At 40.7% G+C, this 24,748-nt stretch overlaps 1 protein-coding gene across 4 annotated transcripts in view; it reads right to left on the minus strand.

Moving 5' to 3' along the window:
* LOC117530084 (protocadherin-9) overlaps positions 1–24,748 on the minus strand; it is a 1,095,629-nt gene that overhangs the window by 335,409 nt on the left and 735,472 nt on the right. For 2 of the 4 annotated variants that reach the window (XM_034193042.1, XM_034193037.1), the window contains one exon: positions 12,855–12,930. In XM_034193042.1, coding sequence (XP_034048933.1) covers positions 12,855–12,930 — 76 coding nt within the window. Of the gene's footprint in view, positions 1–12,854; positions 13,057–24,748 lie in introns of all 4 variants that reach the window. The other 2 variants (XM_034193029.1, XM_034193022.1) reach the window with 1 other exon arrangement.

The raw sequence follows: 24,748 nt of genomic DNA on the forward strand, positions 1-24,748 counted from the left end.
GTCAACCAAATTCCAGGTGACACACACGAATACCTAACAGCGCTCGTTTGTCACTTAGAAAATGTATGGTCATTTGCACTATTAACATAACAACAGTCAGCAATCATACTGTGAAGTCGCCAGAGTGTCGGCTCCCCCCACAACACATGTGCATGTGGTTCGCGCACCCCCCCGTAGGCAATGCATCTCTCATTTGATCACAGAGTGCTTTGACAGGACAGGGGACGTGGCTGGCTGCCCACAGCTGTTGAAACATCTCTGGTTCTAGACATCACAGCTGCAGCACACATCCCGCATGTGTGTGCTTGTGTGGAAATACATGAAAACATAAAAATGGGCCATCAGTCGATTTGGACACGCAGCAGGTGATCTGAATGTCACGTCTGACAGGATGCGTGTTCAGGCCATGAGGGCTGTGAGCGGTGTGCCGCAGGACAAGGACAACCCAACAGTGCAACAAATACGCCACTTTCAGTCACGTATCAGCAGAAATATACCATACCAAATGCAGTTTGGTCAGTTATCACAGTGCTTTTTTTAATGCATTTCTCTGCTTGTTGATTTTTGCCATTTTGCACTCCTGTTCCAAGACAGTGATTGTAGTGCAGTGGTAAAGTTTCTGTCTGGTAATCAGAGTGCGCGGGTTCATATCCTGAGAGTGGATTTAACCAGGGTTATTTAACTGTGGGGTTCTGTAGTGCGTCCCCTTTGATGTATTATTTATATCAACCCAGTGATATTCACTAATTATACAGCTGGTTTTTAATTGCTGATGTTCCTCCACATCAGCGGCACGATATGGTGCACCTTGTCCCATGGAACACAGTGCGAGCAGCTGTGTTCCTACTCAAAAGGCACCATCGTGTGCACGAACCATCCCACTGGCATCATGCACACCTGCCTGTTGCCGCGATGTTTTGTGGTGCACTCATACGGCCTCTACTGCCGTGAGTTGTCCTGAGTTATACATATTCACACTATGTGTGAAAGGGCCCTAAAGGACATGTCGCACTGAAATCATAATTTAGATTTAGGCTATTAGTGACCATCCGATGATCCACCAGGATTACTTTGTGCACTTCTGTGGCCGTTTCAAAGTATAAAACATTCACAGCAAACAGCTATGGAGACTTCTGAAAACAAAGTACTTGTGAGTACTTGGGTGTTTCCGACAGGTGACATAGTTACTAGAAGCATCCCAGCGTGCACTTCAATGGAATGTAGCTGCTAAGAAGTGAGGCACAGATTAATTCCAAAGTTTACACAAGTGTGATGTCGCGTTATGACGACTTGTTTTTAAGTGATAACTGTTCATTTTAAAAGCAGCAGCTGTGAGAAGGTGTTGTGCACCTGCGGCCACAAGCCATAAACGCAGCCTGTTAAAAACACTAATAAGTGTTGGATGTAACTGTAAAAAAATCTAAGAAATATATATCTGTCATCACAGAGACATTGCACAGGAAGACTTACAATCATGAGTACTTTGATGTTGTGTTGCTAATCGGGATGTTAAAAAGCATGTAACATGTCATTTAAATAAAGTTTTCTGATGACACTGAATTCATTTTCAAGTTGATGCTGGATTGTGGAGCAGTGCGTTCTAAATCAAAGTGGCACAGGCTGAAAAGCCACAGCTAATGTAACCATTCTTAATATAGTTCAATTCAAAAACAAAAAGATTACAATATTATTAAATGTGGAATATTATATCTTTATATATTATTAATATCATTATTACAAGTCAACTATGTTTCCCTTAAATTATGTGAAAAGTAATATACGTATACTGATCACATTTTAATCAGCATGTGAACAAAACAGTAATCTTACAAGGTATTTTTTCTGCTGCATGTGTTATTTTTAACTAAGGAATGATATCAGTTTTAAGATTAACTTAAAGCACTTGGCTAAGGCTAGATGTTACAGTCAGTGATGTCTTATTTTTAAAATTGTGCACTCTTGGATTTGACCTTTGTGTAACTTAAATTTTCAAAATGATGGACACTTATTGCAATGTAGTCCTTATAGAAGTGTTTTGTTAAAAACAAACACAAACAAGTATTATTACACATGAATACATTTTGCCAGAAAAACATTTGCAACAACAAATGTATGTTAAAGGTATTCCATAGATCAGAGGTATTTGAGAGAACAAACGTGGCTGCTTTTGTCATTTTTTTGACTGTAAACCTGTTGTGAGGAATGCCACATTTATTAAAACATTTAAAATGTTCTTTTCATTGCAACCTTGCAAACCCATTAGCTGAGTTGCAGATGCACATGGGTTTGCCATGTGCAGCATGATTTATTTGTGAAGATGGGGTGTTCTTATTGGATGGGCCTACATTCTATAGGTACTAAGTACATCTGCTAACCATTTGTATGAATGTGTGTATGAAATCTTACCTACACACCATTTACTCACAGCACTCGTGTTTATGCGACACTGCCTGCTCCTCACTCAGCAGGCAAGCTGGCACCGACCTTGGGGCAATGCACTTGATCTCCCCACATGCTTCACCTCTTAATGATAAAATGTGAAAACTGGGTCGGAGATGTACATTCCCACCAGAAATAGTGGGAAGTTAACATCTTCAGTCGAGCACCAAGGCTTCCAACTGGGAAATCATCTCTAAATAAATCAAATGAGTTTCCCAAATAGGTGAGGAGCCTATGTGAGGTTAAGGTTTGCTCCTGGGAAGAATGAACAACTCCGGATGATTAACCGTGAAATGAATGACCTGCTCATGCATCCACTAGAAACCTACTTAAGCAATCAAATGACTTGAAATTAAATGATATTTGCTCCTTCAAGTGACATGTTGTTTTATCCCAGCTGTTATCACATTTTAAGGAGTTGTAGTCTTTACCTATTAATAAAACAAAACTGAAAATTATTTTTGCATATCCCAGTGGAGGATTTTAAGTGCTTTTCATAACTGGAGGTGTAAATCAGCCACTGAATGGCCATTCCAATCATTCAGAGAGATTTTGGACAAAGTTGTTCAACAGTCTACTCAACCACAATCTTCGAAACCTGGGGTGTACATGGAACGTCAGCACAGTGCAGGTTTTCTTGCTACTGATCACCTCTACAGGTGATTTCACAGATGATTAGGACTTTAAGGTGAGGACAGGAGTTTATCAGTAAAACCATCTACTGAGGTGATCTTTTGCAGGGAAATCTTGCATCATCTTGACATTTCATGACACATTCTTGCCCACCTTTGGCCTAAACTATATTCTTTTAGCTTCTATTATTTTTGGATGGGTCACTCAGGGTCTGGTGTCTGCCCGAATTTTGTTTTTGCACAAATTTTACAAAGCATGTCAGATGTACAGGTGCGCTTGAACTGTGGATATCTTGTTAGGCCAGATTTCCATATATTACATTTGCATTCCGTCTGTGCCCCTTTGTGTCTGCAATACATGTACAGAGCTGATAGACTCCACACAAAAAAAATGCTGGGGCACAACACAGAGCAGGCTCAAGGTAGTGTGGTCCAATAGCTACTTCTTTACTTGAATGACACCCATGCATTATACAGCAGATTTTCTTCTTATAATCCTGTCTGCACTCTCTTTCCTCCAAAAATCATCTCTTAGACCTCTTTTTATAGTTTTCTGCACACACGCTCACTGCCATGCATTCAGTAGCAGTCGTAAATCTTTGGCCTTTCTGTCCCCCTTCCATCCCGCTCGTCCACCTATTCCAGAACATTTCAGCAAACATGTAGGACAGCCCAAAAGCGTATCAAAGATGTAAGGCATACATGATCCAACTCAAATTTAGTATATGGAAATAAGAAGCAAACATGCAAACTGGTTGCACCACTTTACTGCCCCTACATCACAATGATCAAACACCACATCAGGGAATATTATTAAGAAAATGGAGCTTTGAAGCTGGTGATACAGTTGTATGCAAAAGTTTGGGCACCCCGATCATTTTCATGATTTTCCTTTATAAATCATTGGTTGTGTGGATCAGAAATTTCAGTTAAATACATCATATAGCAGACGAACACACTGATATTTGAGAAGTGAAATGAAGTTTCTAGTATTTACAGAAAGTGTGCAATAATTATTTAAACAAAATTAGGCAGGTGCATAAATTTGGGCACCCTTGTCATTTTGAATACATTTACCACTAATTATTGGAACACAAAATTGTTTTGGTAAGCTCATAGACTCTTGACCTCCTTACACAGGTGAATCCAATCATGAGAAAGGGTATTTAAGGCGGCCATTAACAAATATTCCCCCTCTTTGCATCTCTTCTGATGAGTGGCAACCAGTGGTGGGCACAGTTCCGAAAACCGATAATTATCGAAGATAATGTTTTCATTATCGGATTATCTTTTTATATAACTTTAAAAACCATTATCGGACTAATTATCTTGCGATAAATTTTTGTCCGATAATTTTTAGACCGATAACGTGGTAAATAAAGCTAACCAGCTACAAATATTTATAAAACTTAAAATCAGTTGAGCACCTACCTGTTAAATGTTTCATAGCTGATGTGTAGTTATATCCTCTGCAAAACAGAGAAGAGCTGCTTTAAGAAGAAACCGCTCTATCCTCTGTAGACAAAGGAGAACTGGTCCCAAAAAAATAAAAACTCATTTCACTTAACCCCATACTGATATGCAGCCAATATCACCCAAGTCATCCAGATGCATACATTTTTAACTTATGGTTCAACTTTTAACCACACTAATGTCAGACAAGTTATTTAAATTAATGTCATGTCTGAAGATTTATAAAGTGAAAATATCTGATATATGTTTTAATTTTAAAGTAATGCGCTAATTTTTAAGGTTTTAGTGTGGCTATATGCTATGTCCAGCAGTGCATTATGGGTAGGATAGGGTAATCTTAGTACGTTCACAACATGAGAAATGCATTTGAAACACTCTGATCAGGCTCTATGGACAACAGCATTAAACTCTAGTGCCTAAAACTCTCATGAATATATTCTCTGGGTTTATAGACGTTATTGTGTCTGTGTTTATTAAATTCCAAGCATCTTAAATGTAGCAGACATGGATTATCTGGAATTTTGTTTGGGCAAGTTTTCAAGGTCTCTGCTGCCATCTACTGGCCAGTAGTGTTCATTCGCCCTATTGACGTATCCCATAATCCCTTGCGTGCCAGAGAGTCGCTGCAGTCAACAACATATAGAGAATCAACACGATGACAGTTGTAAATTAATATTATACTACAAAAATGTATTTGTTATGCTTTTCGTCATGCTAATAGACTGCATGCATGATAACCCTGAAAACTTGCTAAAACAATTATAACAAATAATCCATGTCTGTTATGTTTAATCTGCGTGGAATTTAATAAACGTAAACCGAATTTCAGACATATTATATATTAGTCTCGAAGAAAGAGGACAAACAGTGTTGTAAAGAACAATAATCAAGACATTAAAGAGCAATGTTTCTGTGTAAGCTCTCAGTTGTCCAGGTGGTTTCCATATTAGAGAAGCTTGAATCTTCGACTGGACTGGGTTGCTTGATGCGAGGACGTTTCGCTTCAAATCGCAGAAGCTTCCTCAGCTAAAATTCTTGCTCTGGTAGTCTGACTTCTGTCTTGACTCTTGTAAAAAGAAGCCACAAACGCTGGAGTTTTAAACCTAACCAGACCCCTCCTACCGAGAGGCCGACTGCTATAGGCTGGTGACTAAACAATAGCTCTAATTAGCACCTATTGTGCTCTAGTAAGCACCCTCCTAATGACAGGGCAGCTGTCCCTCCTAATGATGGGACGGAAGTCTCTCCTGATGGCTCCCTTCACGACTCTCCTGATGATGTGAATGACTCATTACCATGAACAAAAGACTGAAACTGGTTTGATCTGAGTACCCCATTGTAAATAGGGGACAAAGCGTGTCTCAGACCCCCTCCCCGATTAAGGCTGGGTTTCAACTGTTTCACATAGAATGCCTCTTTGACCCCTCTATCAAACCATTTCTTCTCTCTGGCTAAGATTTTAACTTCCTTATCCTCAAACGTGAGGTTAGTGTCTTTCAGGTGGAGATGAACTGCAGACTGAGGTCCATTTGTGACCTCTCTGTGGTGCTGGTATAGCCTTTTGTGTAAAGGTTGCTTAGTCTCACCTATGTAGTGTTCATTACAGTTTTCCTGACATCTGATAGAATACACTACATTGCTCTGTTTGTAACTAGGGATCCTGTCCTTCGGCTGAACTAATTTCTGTCTCAAGGTGTTAACCGGTTTAAAGTAAACTGGGATTTTGTGCTGTCTGAAGATCCTCTGTAGTTTTTCCCCTACTCCTCTTCTTCTTGTCTCCGTCTCCTGTCTATCTGGTCTCTTTGTTTTCTGGGACTTCTGCACTTTGTCCAAGGATCATCGTGGGTACCCACATACTGTGAGGGCTTTCCGTACAAGTTGTTGTTCTTTAGCCCTTCCCTCTGCAGTTGTGGGCACCTGTAAGGCTCTGTGTTGAAGAGTCCTGATCACCCCGAGCTTGTGTTCAAGGGGGTGGTTTGAGCCAAAGAGCAGATATTAGTCAGTGTGAATGGGTTTTCTGTAAACCCGTCTGGAGCTGCCTGTTCTCTCCCATCATAACATCACAGTCCAAGAAGGCTAAATGGTTGTTTCTGGCATCCTCACGTGTGAACTTGATATTGGAATCCACTGAGTTGATGTGTTCTGTAAAGTCCTCAACCTCCTGTTGCTTGATTTTAACCCATGTGTCATCGACATATCTGAACCAGTGACTGGGAGAGATGCCCGTGAAAGACATCAAGGCTGTCTTCTCCACTCGCTCCATGTACAGATTGGCCACAATGGGGGATACCGGGAGATCCCATCGCACAACCATGGATCTGGCTGTAGTAATTCCCCCTAAACAGGAAAAAACGTGGTGTTAAGACAGATCTCAAGGACCTGCAGCTGGAGGCAGATGAAGCTATAGTGTCATTTGATGTGACGTTGTTCACCTGCATCCCCACCGCTGAGGCCATCTCAGCTGTGAGGCAAAAACTGATGCAGTATGTGTCTCTACTTTAAAGGACCAAACTCACACCAGACCACATCTGTCAACTCTTGGAGATCTGGTTTGGTTAGGTTTACAACTCCAGCGTTTGTGGCTTCTGTTTACAAGAGTCAAGACAGAAGTCAGACTACCAGAGCAAGAATTTTAGCTGAGGAAGCTTCTGCGATTTGAAGCGAAACGTCCTCGCGTCAAGCAACCCCGTCCAGTTGAAGATTCAAGCTTCTCTAATATGTTAAAGAGCAAACTTCACTTTCCCCCAGAACGGTATGAACAGGAAGCGAATGTAGCTCACAGCAGCTCCCAATGAAAATAATGGAGACACAGCCTGTGATTCTCCCATGTTTATATAAAATAAACACAATAACAATGTCTATAAACCCAGAGCATATAGTCATGAGCGTTTTCAGCACAATATAAAAATAGTTTTATGTTGTGATGTTAATGGTGTTGTCTGTGTGCAGCAGACGGTTAAAGTGCAGCAAGATTACAGCGTCTCAATGCAGTTCTCAATGTTACTGAGATCTCGCAGCACGGCGAACTCTCTGAGGTTTTGTGGGATTTGAAACGTCAATAGGGAGAATAGCCAACATTTATGTGTCAAAACAATATTGAGTGCACGTTTTACAAATAATAAAACATGTGCACAACATCATAAAACGTGCGCACATTCTCTCCACATGCAAAACATTTTGCGATGACACTTCCAGGGCTCCGTAAAAATGCCTGTTTTTACAAATAAAAAAACGGAATATTTTACAAAAGCAAATTTATCTGTAAACACCAACACACGGCACATGTCACATTAACGTGTTGGTTTACATAATGAATGACTGAACCAATCAGTGTTTAGCAGAGGCACATTTTACCCAGAATCCTTTGCGATCTGTCTGTGTTTGTTACAAAACCTCAGAATTAGTGCATTATTCAACATTAAAAGATATATGTTATATTGTAACTTTGTACAAATGACAGAATTGACATTAATGGAGTTATTCTATCGGTATTAATGTTATTTATAAATCAAAACGACAAGTCAGCACTGCTTTATTTTCCAAGACCTCCGCCTGACTGGAGCATTGTGTTTGGTAGAGAGCTGGGCTTTATGGCTGCTTTCAGCTTGCTTCTGTGCTGGAAGCCATGTATTAAACAAGCGCTTCCAGCAGGGGGCAAGATGTTCAAAGACAGAAGTGCGAGCTCATTGTTTGGGTTTGTTGTCGCTTTTGATGCTATTAGAAGTGATCTTGGTGTTAAAACTCAAATTCAGTTTATTAGTAGTTGCAAGGGCACCAGAGACAATACTGGAATTTATCGGTTATCAGTTATCTGTAACTTCCCATACATTTTTGGGTGGTTTATCATTTTATCTTTATCAAAGACAGCTTTTCAGTTATCTGATTATCTGTTATCAAAGTATTTATTTATTTATTTATTTATTTATTTTTTGGGTTATCTGTGCCCACCACTGGTGGCAACATGGGAGCCTTGAAACAACTCTCAAATGACCTGAAAAAAAAGACTGTTCAACATCATGGTTTAGGGGAAGTATACAAAAAGCTATCTCAGAGATTTCAACTGTCAGTCTCCACTGTGAGGAGCATAGTGAGGAAATGGAAGACCACAGGCACAGTACTAGTTAAGGCCCATAGTGGCAGGCCAAGAAAAATCTCAGATAAGATGAAGTGAAGGATGGTGAGAACAGTCAGTCAACCCACAGACCTACTCCAAAGACCTACAACATGATTTTGCTGCAGATAGTGCCTCTGTGCATCGTTCAACTATACAGCGCACTTTGCACAAAGAGATGCTGTAATGCAGAGGAAGCCTTTTCTGTAGACACGCCACAAACAGAGTCACTTGAGGTATGCTAAAGCACATTTGGACAAGCCAGCTTCATGTTGGAATAAAGTGCTGTGGACTGATGAAACTAAAATTGAGTTATTTGGACATAACAAGGGGTGGTTTGCATGGCTGAAAAAGAACACAGCATTCCAAGAAAAGCCCTTGCTACCTGCAGTAAAATTTGGAGGCGGTTCCATCATGCTGTGGGGCTGTGTGGCCAGTGCAGGTACTGGGAATCTTGTTAAAGTTGAGGGTCACATGGATTCCAGTCAATATCAGTAAATTCTTCAGAACAATTTTCATGAATCAGTGACAAAGTTGAAGTTGTGCCAAGGCTGGATCTTTCAACAAGACAACGACCCTAAACACTGCTCAAAATCTCCTAAGGCATTCATGCAGAGGAACAAGTACAACGTTCTGGAATGGCCATCTTGAAAATCTGTGGTGTGATTTAAGCTGGCTGTCCATGCTCGGAAACCAACAAACCTGAGAAGTTCTGGCACTTCCAACCCCGGGGCACTTCCTGGCCCCGGGGTCAGGCCTCGCCTCTTGTCTGGGGGCTGGGCCCCAGACAAGCTCGGTGGTCCTTACCTTGTGCTGTGGATTCGGTTGCGGTGGCTCCTTTGCTCCCCGTCCTTGCCACCGCTCGCTACCGCCCTTGGGGGCCGTGGCCTGGGTGGTGTGGTTCTGGGGCTCCCCCTATTGGTGGGCCCATGCCAGCGCCCTGTGTGCTTCCCTCGTGTTTGGGGCGGCTCTCTGTGACCCTGTGGGGGGGGGGGGGGTGTTGTCGGGGGTGCATTAAGGTGCTGTCGGGCCGCTCCCCTGTTGGTTTGCTGTGCTGCCCAGTGGCTGCAGGGGCTGCCTTTCCTGGCCCCTGTGCCCTTCCGCTGCCCCTTTTCTCCTGGCTTATCCGGGGCCCTGCATCCTGGACCCACTTCCATCATTGCTCGTGGCCGGCCGGGTGGCTTCTGATGTGCCGGAGTGGTCCATGTCATATGGTAAGGTTCTGTACTCTTGTCTTGGCCCAACACACCAGCCACAGTTGTGATCGGATATTTAGCTGTGATCTGGGTCTCTGTGTGTTGATGGTCGCGTGTTTGTGGCCATCACCACAATTTGGTTTTTGGGTGCTGTTAAGAGGATTAACACTATAGTGTTCTGGATTAGGGTATGGATGCTCACTAATTAGACAACAGACTGTAGCTGTCACTGTTTGTTAATGTGTGGTTGTTTGTCATGGTATGTCGTATGGTTGGGGCCCCGTCTCCTCTGTGTCTTAAGTCACAGTTATTGTCTTCACCACTTGTCTCTCGTTCTTGTCTGTCTTTGTGTTGTTTTGGTGGTCGGCCCTTCCTGATAGAAGCTGTCGGTTGGCTTTGAGTAGGATGCTGTAGGCTGATCGGGAAGGGCGGATGGGGGTCACACACACACACACCACATTCACTCATGCACTACATACCTTCTGTCTTGCAAGAAAAAATTGCATATATGTGTATTAATGTTCATAAATGGTTCTGCCAGTGTGGCACTTACCATTATTATATATGCAGACAGGGAAAAAAAAAACAACAAAAAAACAAACTAACCTCAGAAGTTTTGTAAGGAAGAATGGTCCAAAATACCTTCAACTAGAATCCAGACTCTCACTGGAAGCTATAGGAAGCATTTAAGGGCTGTTATTTCTGCATAAGGAGGATCTACTGAATATTGATGTATTTGTTTTCCTGTTGGGGTGCCCAAATTTATGCACCTGCCTAATTTTGTTTAAAGAATTATTGCACACTTTCTGTAAATCCTATAAACTTAATTTCACTTCTCAAATATCGCTGTGTTTGTCTGTTATATGATATACTTAACTGAAATTGCTGATCCAAACAACCAATGATTTATTAAGGAAAAACATGGAAATAATAAGGGGTGCCCAAACTTTTACATACAACTGTACATGGGACCAGTGTCTCACTAAGACACAGCAGTATTTTGAGCTTTCCTTGAAAGGAGGTGTGCATGATTTTTCTGCCAGTAGATGTCAAAGTTGTGCCACACATCAGGATGCAAACAAACCTAAATGCACCCTCATTGGCACTGAGCAGAACTGGCAGAGTATTTTGACATCATGAACAGTGCTCTACATAGAAAAACAAACAAACAAAAAAACAAAAAACAAAACAGATGTATGTGGCTTTTAGTCCAACCACATTCTTGGTCAGAGGCATTTTTAACCTCTGAATGTGATTTTTGGACATATTTTTGGAAAGTAGTTGCCATTAACCACTTTGAATAAAAATCAACAGCTATGTGGTGAGTACTGAGTTCTGCTGTCTTTTTATAAAGGGGGAGAGGGGCAATGTTTTAAGACAGCAGGACTCACATGTGCAAAATGTGCACACACATAAATCTCATGCCCTAAACATGCACATGTTTTCAGGCTGATATTGTGCTTATAAGAGAGAAAAGCTGCGAGCACAGAGGAAGTGTTGCTTCATTCTCTGCACAAGAAACAATTAAATCCAATAAATACTGACACAAGAAATGTGTTAGTTGCAATATTAATTTTAAAATGCCATTCACAACACCTTTAATTTGTCACCAGTATGAGTGTGTATATATACTCAACAAAAATATAAACGCAACACTTTTGGTTTTGCTCCCATTTTGTATGAGATGAGCTCAAAGATCTAAACCTTTTTCCACATACACAATATCACCATTTCCCTCAAATATTGTTCACAAACCAGTCTAAATCTGTGATAGTGAGCACTTCTCCTTTGCTGAGATAATCCATCCCACCTCACAGGTGTGCCATACCAAGATGCTGATTAGACACAATGATTAGTGCACAGGTGTGCCTTAGACTGCCCACAATAAAAGGCCACTCTGAAAGGTGCAGTTTTGTTTTATTGGGGGGGGATACCAGTCAGTATCTGGTGTGACCACCATTTGCCTCATGCAGTGCAACACATCTCCTTCGCATCATCCGTGAAGAGAACACCTCGCCAACGTGCCAAATGGCAGCGAATGTGAGCATTTGCCCACTCAAATCGGTTACGACGACGAACTGGAGTCAGGTCGAGACCCCGATGAGGACGACGAGCATGCAGATGAGCTTCCCTGAGACGGTTTCTGACAGTTTGTGCAGACATTCTTTGGTTATGCAAACCGATTGTTTCAGCAGCTGTCCGAGTGGCTGGTCTCAGACGATCTTGGAGGTGAACATGCTGGATGTGGAGGTCCTGGGCTGGTGTGGTTACACGTGGTCTGCGGTTGTGAGGCTGGTTGGATGTAGTGCCAAATTCTCTGAAACGCCTTTGGAGACGGCTTATGGTAGAGAAATGAACATTCAATACACGAGCAACAGCTCTGGTTGACATTCCTGCTGTCAGCATGCCAATTGCACGCTCCCTCAAATCTTGCGACATCTGTGGCATTGTGCTGTGTGATAAAACTGCATCTTTCAGAGTGGCCTTTTATTGTGGGCAGTCTAAGGCACACTTGTGCACTAATCATGGTGTCTAATCAGCATCTTGATATGGCACACCTGTGAGGTGGGATGGATTATCTCAGCAAAGGAGAAGTGCTCACTGTCACAGATTTAGACTGGTTTGTGAACAATATTTGAGAGAAATGGTGATATTGTATATGTGGAAAAGGTTTTAGATCTTTGAGTTCATCTCATACAAAATGGGAGCAAAACCAAAAGTGTTGCGTTTATATTTTTGTTGAGTGTATATATAAGTATATAGTGTCACAATTTTCAGACATCACACTCAGCAGGAAATAGCAGCCATCGTGTTTGAAAGAAAAGTCACATTAGCACTCTCACACAGTGCTCATTAAAGTGGATCATAGTCTCCAATCTACTGCTCTTTTTATCATTTCTGCTTCAAGTGCATATGTGGTTTACAGAAAAGTGAAAAAGAATTCAAGAGGAAGAGACCTTATATGCATGCATACAAACTGGACCGCCAAAAGGCGTTGCTCACCAGAGTTGGGGTCAGAGTTGCCGTCAGCTTCAGTCCTCTTATCAGGGGAGGCCTGTTCGTAGAAGTCATCCTGTGCCTGCACCAGAGGGAGAGGTTGTGTGAGGAGGGAGCCACTGCCTACAGGCTCGTGGTCCCCCAGACCGCTGTCACTGCAGCTCTCCTGGGAGCCATCCGGCAGGTGAAACGTGACGCGCCGCTGCGACTAGAACCAAGAGAGCACAAAACAGAGCCTCTGATGTTAGTGCTCTGCTCTGCCCCCTCAAAACCTTCCTTTTTTCACTGCTGTTTTATTCTGCACTGTTTGAATTTGTCTGAGTTGACCCAGTCAATTTCAGATGAGCATCACAGCGTGAAATAGGCAGTTTAAAAATTTGGTCTAAGCAATGTTCTATTTATTAAACATTTACATACAAGCAAAGTGTAGCTTGAGAATTACGGTTTTCCCCTTCCCACTTTCAGAAAAATTATTTGAAGAATAAAGGTGTGTTTTGACTTTGGCCGAGTTGTCGGCAGAAGAGGGCGTAACATATGATAAACACAGTCACGTTTCACTGCACAATGCCAATGAGGACCAGCATGCAAATTAAACACCATGCACTGGCATAAGAGTTGTGTAAGGTGAAAGGTACAAAATTTGGCCTTTCATAAACACATAAAGCAATTACTGTCCAGCAGAATTGAACAAATACTGTGCAATTCCTTGGCAGCACATTATTGTACTTGTGAGGTCTTCAGGAGCATTTACAGCCTGATTGTTTAGTTTGTGTTGCCAGTGTGTTTGAGTGTTGGCAATGTCAAAGTGGCGTGTGGAGCCAACAGAAGTTGCACCCCTGGGTGTCCTTCCCACATTCTGCACTTGTACTGACGAAATGAATTTTCCCCCCACCAGTGATAGTAGGAATTGCACACCGCTCTTAAAGCCATCGTGATCGAATTTCCAATTGTTAATTCTGACTGTCTTTTCCACTGCTCTAATGACATTTTCCTTTTTCATAAGTTTCACAAGCCTGCAGCTAACCTTTTGTGAGCACAGAGAGGTCTCGGCCACATCCTTGGTGATGACAGACAGTGACGGACTTTACAGTAATTATTGGCAAAAGCAAAGGTCACTCAATCTGCAGTCAAATGCAAATTACCTCATTATATATTTCAGACCATCTCTGAAAGCATGCCATGTAAAATTAAACATAATGGGAAAGAAAAACTGGCAAGCAGACCATGTGCACATGGAGAAGATGTTGGTTACAAACACACACACACACACACACATATATATATATACATATATACACATATACACATATATACTTACACTCAACAAAAATATAAATGCAACACTTTTGGTTTTGCTCCCATTTTGTATGAGATGAACTCAAAGATCTAAAACTTTTTCCACATACACAATATCACCATTTCCCTCAAATATTGTTCACAAACCAGTCTAAATCTGTGATAGTGAGCACTTCTCCTTTGCTGAGATAATCCATCCCACCTCACAGGTGTGCCATACCGAGATGCTGATTAGACACCATGATTAGTGCACAGGTGTGCCTTAGACTGCCCACAATAAAAGGCCACTCTGAAAGGTGCAGTTTTCTTTTATTGGGGGGGGGGGGGGGATACCAATCAGTATCTGGTGTGACCACCATTTGCCTCATGCAGTGCAACACATCTCCTTCGCATCGAGTTGATCAGGTTGTCAATTGTGGCCTGTGGAATGTTGGTCCACTCCTCTTCAATGGCTGTGCGAAGTTGCTGGATATTGGCAGGAAGTGGTACACGCTGTCGTATACGCCGGTCCAGAGCATCCCAAACATGCTCAATGGGTGACATGTCTGGTGAGTATGCCGGCCATGCAAGAACTGGGACATTTTCAGCTTCCAAAAATTGTGTACAGATCCTTGCAACATGGGACCATGCATTATCCTGCTGCAACATGAGGTGATGTTCTTGGATGTATGGCACAACAATGGGCCTCAGGATCTTGTCACGGTATCTCTGTGCATTCAAAATGCCATCAATAAAATGCACCTGTGTTCTTCGTCCATAACAGACGCCTGCCCATACCATAACCCCACCGCCACCATGGGCCACTCGATCCATAACATTGACATCAGAAAACCGCTCACCCACACGACGCCACACACGCTGTCTGCCATCTGCCCTGGACAGTGTGAACCGGGATTCATCCATGTAGAGAACACCTCTCCAACGTGCCAAACGCCAGTGAATGTGAGCATTTGCCCACTCAAGTCGGTTACGACGACAAACTGGAGTCAGGTCGAGACCCCGATGAGGATGACGAGCATGCAGACGGTTTCTGACAGTTTGTGCAGAAATTCTTTGGTTATGCAAACCGATTGTTTCAGCAGCTGTCCGAGTGGCTGGTCTCAGATGATCTTGGAGGTGAACATGCTGGATGTGGAGGTCCTGGGCTGGTGTGCTTACATGTGGTCTGCGGTTGTGAGGCTGGTTGGATGTACTGCCAAATTCTCTGAAACGCCTTTGGAGATGGCTTATGGTAGAGAAATGAACATTCAATACATGAGCAACAGCTCTGGTTGACATTCCTGCTGTCAGCATGCCAACTGCACGCTCCCTCAAATCTTGCGACATCTGTGGCATTGTGCTGTGTGATAAAACTGCACCTTTCAGAGTGGCCTTTATTGTGGGCAGTCTAAGGCACACCTGTGTACTAATCATGGTGTCTAATCAGCATCTTGATATGGCACACGTGTGAGGTGGGATGGATTATCTCAGCAAAGGAGAAGTGCTCATTATCACAGATTTAGACTGGTTTGTGAACAATATTTGAGGGAAATGGTGATACTGTGTATGTGGATACTGTGTATGATTTTAGATCTTTGAGTTCATCTCATACAAAATGGGAGCAAAACCAAAAGTGTTGCGTTTAGATTTTTGTATATATATATATATATATATATATATATATATATATATGTATATATATATAATGAATGTTTGCAAATGCAAGTTTAACGATGAAGAATTTAACATATTCAAGAATTTAACATATTCACTATTTATTTTATATAACACCTAAATAGATTTGCCTCATTTAATTTATTGTTATTTTACTTAAAATTCGAGAGGTGTTTCTTCTTTGACAGCCCAGTCTCACATTTTTTTTCGTGCTCCCGTGACGAAATGAGTCAAATTTTCATGACAGGGTTTTTTTTTTTTTTTAACTCATTATTCCTAAACCTACTCCTACCCCCGACCCTAACCTTAACCATAACCTAATCTTACTCCTTCCCCCCACCCTAGCCATAACCACCCCGACCCCCCCACTTCACTTTTAATTTCATGCAGCCATCACGGAATGAATTAGAATTAATTTGTGCTGCTGTGATAAAAATGAGGCGCTTTTCATCACAATATCACAAACCAATAGATTAATGTATATGTTGTGCTGCTGAATCATGACTAAGCCTGAGACCAGGTTGTCTTTGACCAGTAATCATAGGGCAGTAGGACCAAACAATTCACTCTAGCCAGCAGACAGCAGTGATACACCACTGAGCTGAAAGCCTCAAGTCCTTATTGCTGTGTGTCGACACACACACACATCCTGCTTTCTTAAATCCAGTGAAAATCATGACATGAGCTTGTCAATTCTTCGTCTGGCAGTGCTTCTACCACTGCTGACTGATGTCCCCTCAAACCCTGCCGCTGCTGGATTTAGTTTCCTCAAATCATCGAACCATTTCTACCAAAGGCTAATGGAGCTGTGCAATAGCACAAAATGGATGGGACAAAAATGCATGGTAAATACACGGTAGTGATGTTACTCATACAATGGGACAAATTATGAAAGCGGCATACACCCTAGGGATTGGACGACTAGTGATAATAGTCTACTATGACTAGCTAACATCCAGCTAGTTGACTATTTTTTTTTAATTAATTGACTAGTTGAAAGCCATTCATTAAGTTATTTTAACCCTTAACAGAACAGACCTGCCACCACTCCCTTCACTTAGTGAATAAAGCGTGTGAAACTTGGCTGGTGAAATGTTCAGCTCAAATGGGTAGTCTATTCCTAGTAAACTAATGCAGGTATTGTCTTCATGCTAATGCTGCTTTAGGTATATGCAATTTTGTGCTTGTATTTGTTCAAATAAATGTCACATTTGAGTTTGACCATGAAGCTTTGAAATTGGCTTAATTCATTCAATGTCAAATTTAGTCATCAACTAGTTGATTAGTCGATGAGTAGTGGTACTCAACTAGCCAACTAATGATTTTCTTTAGTTATCCAAAATGTAAATACACTCCAATGAAATGATAAGGAAATATTTTTAAATAAACATTCGTATGCCTCGCCTTACTATGCAGGTCAGCTACTTAGCTAGTCCAAATGTCAATGATAGGCAGCACAGTGGCTTTGAGATATTTTAACCCTTGGCTTTTCTGTGTGGAGTTTCCATGTTCTCCCCGTGTTTGTGTGGGTTTACTCCGGATGCTCCAGTTTCCTCCCACATTTAAAAGACATGCAAGTTAGTTGAACTGGAAACTTTATAAATGCCCATGTCTCCATTGCAAAAGAGATCTCAATGTCAGTAGGACCAACCTGGTTAAATAAAGGTTAAAAAATGTAACAGGGCTGTGCAAAATTTAGAACTGAACTGAGAATGACTCTTGGATTTCAATTCAGTTCTTACATTTGAGTTGCATTTTGAATGGAGATAGCAAACATGATGCTAAATTATAATTTTAACTTTTTGAAATTTGCACAGCCCTGTAATGTAACAGGAATATTTTGTACTAATTTTGCATTCGTCACTCTACATAAATTACTTCATATTGTAAAATACTGTGATAAATTAGATGTACTATTGTACAGGACTCTTCAGCTGAACACAAATTTGCTTACATGACAGACAGACAGACAGACAGACAGACAGATAGATCCCTCTTTCTTACACAACCCCACACAGTGACAGTGACCCCCATCTGTGACATTTTTGTGAATTCTCAAAAATAACGTCATCCAAAATCCAGTGCTTATTAAAAAGAGCAAAATCAGTATTTCTACAGGGCTTCTGACTTAATCTCCCATGACAACTGCAAAATTGAACACAATTAAATTGAAATGCCTTGTGAATCTGTAGAAAACTATTATTTTAAAGATGCCCATGATCAGAGGTGGAATATCCAAAAGCACATAAAAGACAGAATTTTTATGTATAATACTGTATGTGGCTGTGCAACGATATTTAAATTCTTGAGCATTTTGACATTTACCACTAACACAATTTGCATTTTGTTGGGTGTAAAGTGTATGATCCTTCTTGCTCTTTTGATATACGGTACGTGAGCTTTTGATGTATCATTTTTTATGTACAGGACATGCTGCAGTGGTCAGCCAAAATTCACTAAGGGGAAATAAAACATGTCTCATCTCACCATATCTTTAACACATAAATGACACAAAGGGAGAAAAACGTCCTTGCCAAAGAAAGCAAGTAATGGTTATTGTACAGGCAGGAGCTAAAGTATTGATTAACAGTTTCAGGCTGTCAGCTCCACATAAGTTGAGTCTGGCTAATATATATATATATATATATATATATATATATATATATATATATATATATATATATATATATATATATATATATATATATATATATATATATATATATATATATATATATATATAAGAAGAATGACAAAAGGAAATCGAACAATGAAGAAAGCTGAAAAGGCGTAAAGTGACTGATACATCTTGTCTTAGTAAACAGTGGCTTCATGCAGTGTGTTTTTCTTCCTGCAGATGCCAAAGAAGCCGATTTCTGGGAATATAACAGTGTATTTACTGGCAAAAACAAACAAACGTGACACTTACAGCTTTTTTAGACAAGTGAATATTTCACACTCAGTGAAATTACTGAAACATTCAATGATCATTTCTCTGTGTTTTATTGGAACTAGATTACTTATATTGATAGAAAGTAATACACTACAACAGCAGATGGCCAAGGCAAGACTACAAAGTTGTGCTAAAGTAATTATAACTAACTAACTAACTAGTGTGTACTGTATGTAGACCCCCTTACTCCATACATCATAGACAGTTAGGACTAAAATAAAATCAACAGTGGCCTCCTGGACCCTGCAAGGAGATCTCAAAGGCAACTTGACAGCCTGCATGTATTTTATTTTGCATGTTAAAAGATGCCACCATTGTCCAATTGAAGAACTTCACTGGCCCTTGCCTGTATCTTTTGGAACCAAAATATATTGAGCTGCCTATGCAGAAGCTTTTGTGGAGTTAAATTTGGAAATGTTCTGGACCTACTGACCCACTGACTGAATGACTCCATGATCTAAAATTGTGGTATGGTCAGGCACATTGTTATTAAATTGGTATTGCGTGGAAGGAGAATTTAAGTGTGCATTCAACCCCCAAAACACAATGTAAAACTAAGCACAATGTTCTTGAGGTATTTAAAGTTTGCAACACTCAAACATGCCTTACTGCAATGTTTCCTGGTCCTCGGGACCCAAAGTACTTCAAATTTTTCATTTTAGGACCCGAGGACCAAGCTTGGCAAACACTGCTTTACTGCATCATTGATTTACCCAAGAGAGCTTTGTGGAGGACGTTGACTGCTGGTGTGCTCTGAGAGGTTGTCAAAGAGCCATTAACTCACCAGAATACTTCTCTTGAATCTACTTTCTTAATAGTAGAATGCTGTGTGACCAATTTTACACTGAGATTACAGTGGAGTTTGCCCATTAAGGAAGTGCTCTATAAGTGGAAGCATAGTCTGTGGCAAATTGTCTTGTAAAAGTATTCTGCCCACCATGTTGTCATGACACCCAGCTACACTGTTACTGCACTGCAGCAGGGTTACTAGACACCACAATGACCTCATGTAGATTGGAAAACCATCAGCAAGAATCATCAAGTATTGTCACCATGTCAGATATGAAACATCACCACATATATTAAGACATTAGTAAGACATGCCGCAAAGTAACATGACAAGAGTTATTCATGATGCAACCATGGTTTGCATCTTGGGGATTTGGGGGAAATGTACCAAAATATAATTTAAATACAGGACACATTTTGTGATGGCCATATGATGCGTCCTGAAGCATTTATTGTTATTTTTTTCTTCTGAGACAGAGATTCTTTAATTTCAAGAATTTATTAGACAGTTGTTTTTTTAATAAAATATACTGCCATCTAGTGTATTCATAAAAGTTGCAAATCCTTCCTGAGGCCTCATTTGGACAACACAAGGCACATTACACATTTCCATCATGATGAAATATGGACAGTGAGTCTGAATGTCATTTGCTGCTGTAGGCTGCAACTGAAAATGAATAATTTTAAGTGATCCTGACTATGTTTTGGTGGTTTCTGGAGAGCTTTGTGTTGCATTCATGATGACTTGTTGATGCTACATGGCCACGGTTTTCCATCATGTATTGCAAGGAATACTCGTGATTCAGTTATAATGACTTAAAATCATATGCCAAGCCAGTGGACTACTTATGAACATTTCAAAAATGTTTTAGTTTATCTTTGGTCATCCCAGCTTATGACGAGAGAACATGATATTTACAGCATAATGTAATGGCCATATGAATTCTCATGAAGTGATTGTTGTTGTTTTTCTGAGCATATTAGATGATGGTGTCTTGTGAAAAATGGTTTCAAAGCACATTACATTTCATGAAGAGTCGGTTTGAACATTATCACCAAAAAGTACCCTCATCTATGGAATCCACTGCATTCACTGGATAAATAATAATAATAATAATAATAATAATAAACCCCTAATTAGACCTGTGAATGAGATCAGGAGAAACCTGGTCTTGTAATTACGAGATCAGGTGTCTATTTTTTTTAATCCAGCTTCCATACAATGCACTTCCGTACTTCCAATCCTTCAGTAAAGACAAGCGTGAGAATTCTTGAGTCATAATAGAAAATTGGCTGATTTGTAACCATGGTCGCACACAAGGTGTGGATTTCCACCCAATGGTGTTCCTGGATGAATGAAATTCCTTCAGGGAGGCGCAGGGGGCACAGACTGGTTAGCCCCTCTTTGTCCCTGAGTATGATTATGGCAGGTGCCATTTTGACCACTGCTTCACTCAGAACCACATACTGCACATCCATGAAGAAAATGTCTTTATGGAATTGATGAATGACATTTCTCCATGGAGGGACACGGGCACGGGGCATGTCACCAAAATGAGGCATCCTTCATTCTTTGTGAATTATATTGATTTTGACATGGAGCTGGCTGTGAGATGTGAGTTTAGGGACTGTCAACAAATTACCACAATGAAAGGAAATGCTTTGATAAATACTCAATAACTTCACATTTATGATTTGTAGTGCCACCAAAATGAGGGGCCCTCCATACTTTGTGAATTATATTGATTTTGACATGGAGCTGGCTGTGAGACGGGAGTTTAGGGACTATCAACAAATTACCACAGCGAAAGGAAATGCTTTGGGAAATACTCAATAACTTCACATTTATGATTTGTAGTGCCACAAAAATGAGATGTCCTTCATTCTTTGTGAATTATACTGATCTTGACATGCAGCTGGCTGTGAGACGGGAGTTTAGGGACTGTCAACAAATTACCACAGCAAAAGGAAATGCTTTGATAAATATTCAATAACTTCACAATTACGATTTGTAGTGCCACCAAAATGAGGCGTCCTCCATTCTCTGTGAATTATACTGATCTTGACATGCACCCGGTTGTGAGATGGGAGTTTAGGGACTGTCAACAAATTATCACAGCAAAAGGAAATGCTTTGATAAATACTCAATAACTTCACATTTATGATTTGTAGTGCCACCAAAATGATACGTCTTCCATTCTTTGTGATTTATACTGATCTTGACATGCATCCCTGGTTCTCAAGACCAGGCACCTAAGTGGCTCTACTCTACTCTTTTCTACTCTCCTATTTTACTCTTCCTTTTTAAATATTTAGATATACCTTTGTATACTGGCATAGTTCCACCTTAGAATTGGAATATAATATATAAGATATACTGTACTGAATTTTCATGCAGCTGGCTGTGAGACGGGAGTTTAGGGACTGTCAACAAATTACCACAGCAAAAGGAAATGCTTTGATGAATACTCAGTAACTTCACATTTATGATTTGTAGTGCCACCAAAATGAGACATCCTCCATTGTTTGTGAACTATACTGATCTTGACATGCATCCCTGGTTCTCAAGACCAGGCACCTAAGTGGCTCTACTCTACTATTTTACTCTTCCTTTTTAAATATTTAGATATACCTTTGTATACTGGCATAGTTCCACCTTAGAATTGGAATATAATATATAAGATATACCGTACTGAATTTTCATGCAGCTGGCTGTGAGACGGGAGTTTAGGGACTGTCAACAAATTACCACAGCAAAAGGAAATGCTTTGATGAATACTCAGTAACTTCACATTTATGATTTGTAGTGCCACCAAAATGAGACATCCTCCATTGTTTGTGAACTATACTGATCTTGACATGCATCCCTGGTTCTCAAGACCAGGCACCTAAGTGGCTCTACTCTACTCTTTTCTACTCTCCTATTTTACTCTTCCTTTTTAAATATTTAGATATACCTTTGTATACTGGCATAGTTCCACCTTAGAATTGGAATATAATATATGAGATATACCTTACTGAATTTTCATGCAGCTGGCTGTGAGACGGGAGTTAAGGGACTGTCAACAAATTACCACAGCAAAAGGAAATGCTTTGATAAATACTCAATAACTTCACATTTAGAATTTGTAGTGTCACTAAACTCACATTACACATCATTGAGCTCCCTCTGGTTGTACTACAGCACTCAGTTTGGAAAAAAAAAATGACTGAAAATTTTGGAGAATTTTTCATTGCTTAAATTTTCAGTAACATCATTATTATGACCTTTTCCAAAGTTAGTTCTGTGGTATAGCCAGCAGGAGATCATTCATGTGTGCAGTGAATTTTGTGCCACTACACATTATACCAACTCCCTGGGCACCTCCCTAGGGAGGTGTTCCAGGCACATCATTCTGGGAGGAGACCCTGGAGAAGATCCAGGACTGGGTAGTGAGATTGTATCTCCACACTGGCCTGGGAATGCCTGGGATACCCCAGTCAGATTTGTTCAATGATTTGTTCAATGTGGCACGGGAAAGAGAAGTCTGGGGTTCCCAGCTGGAGCTGTTGCCCTCACTCCCCGATCCCAGATAAGTGGTTGAAGATGAGTGCGTGAGTGACTAATAGAGAGTGTCTGACATCAACAAGATGCCAGCAGGACTCACTGAGTCTTAGAGTTTAGCACATGCAGCAAGGGGTTGTGCAGGTCCAAAATCCATTTGTGCTTTGTGTTTCAGAATGTGGAGTATAACTGGTCAAGACAGGGCCCAAACAACAACAACTCAAGTCAAATGTGAATGCATGCACTGGTGACATCACCATGTCCACTGCACAATGGAACTGCCTTAGGTTCCTGGATAGCAACCAGGTAGACAACCAGACCATTCACAGCTTTCAAAATTAATCATTCATCTGCCACAGCCAAGTGAAGTGTGGGTGTCCTCTTGACTTTCTCCAGCAGCTGGGTCCTCAAAACACAAGCAGGTGCCTAAGTGTTGATGACCGCATCTGCTCAGTCATGTACAGAGAAAGGTGTCATGTGGTCACCATGCAAGTGACACTTTTCATTCAAGTCTTGCGACTTAACTACTGATTTAGCACAATGTCATTCCAGTGTACCAACAGATTCTCAGAAGATACCCAGTACTAAAGACATTGAGTCATCACCTTAAGTCACTGGTTAACATCCATGTCACAGCCATATGTTGAGAAAGGAAGGACCAGGACCCTAAAGACTTCAGCTCTGAGGAGAGGTGATAGTGTTGGGCTTGAGACCAGAGGATCCTCAGTTCAAACCCCAACCACACCAGACAAGCACTAAGGGCCCTTGGGCAAGGTTCTTAATCCATGAGTTGCTTCTAGTGTGTTGTGAGAGCCTTCCATCGCAGAACCCAGACAACCGTGTGTGAATGGGTGAAGGTTAGGCATCAAAGTAAAAGCACTTGGAGCTTCTGATGCAAATGGAAATGCAGTATAAAATGCATTCCATTTACTTTCTTTCTCCTTGAACGATCGACATCACTAAATACTTGCAGTGACCTCATGACAACACCATCAACAAAAAAAACTGAATATGATCAAACCATTATCTATGGAAAATAGACATTCATGGCAATACTTTCATTAGTGAATGAGTCAAAGAAAGGAACTACAACAGAGAGGATGACCTTGACAGAATGAGTGCAGAGGAACTCAATTTTATTTTCTCTATTAATCATAATACATGATGACACCAACAAGAAATAATCTCAATTTTCTTCTTGTATACAGAACAATAATCACAGCAATGTTTCCATGACAACCTTGTCTATGTGGCATTGTCTCTCAGTGAAGAAAATCCTTCTATTGATCAGCTTAATGATTATGTGTGCTGTTTACCACTGCTGGAATGGAAGACCATAAAATGAAATTTCACAGCTCTTTGGGATGTACTGTGAGATTGGCAGCAAAGACAATCCATAAATCAGGTGTACACTTTGTGTGAATGACTTGTATTTACTTGATAATTATTTCAATGTAGCCGAAGCTTTGTTTTTGTTATTTGTTGGTCTAATATGATTTACACTCAACAAAAATATAAACGCAACACTTTTGGTTTTGCTCCCATTTTGTATGAGATGAACTCAAAGATCTAAAACTTTTTCCACATACACAATATCACCATTTCCCTCAAATATTGTTCACAAACCAGTCTAAATCTGTGATAGTGAGCACTTCTCCTTTGCTG

This window comes from Thalassophryne amazonica, chromosome 2 (genome assembly GCF_902500255.1).
Source record: "Thalassophryne amazonica chromosome 2, fThaAma1.1, whole genome shotgun sequence".
Classification (NCBI taxonomy): domain Eukaryota; kingdom Metazoa; phylum Chordata; class Actinopteri; order Batrachoidiformes; family Batrachoididae; genus Thalassophryne; species Thalassophryne amazonica.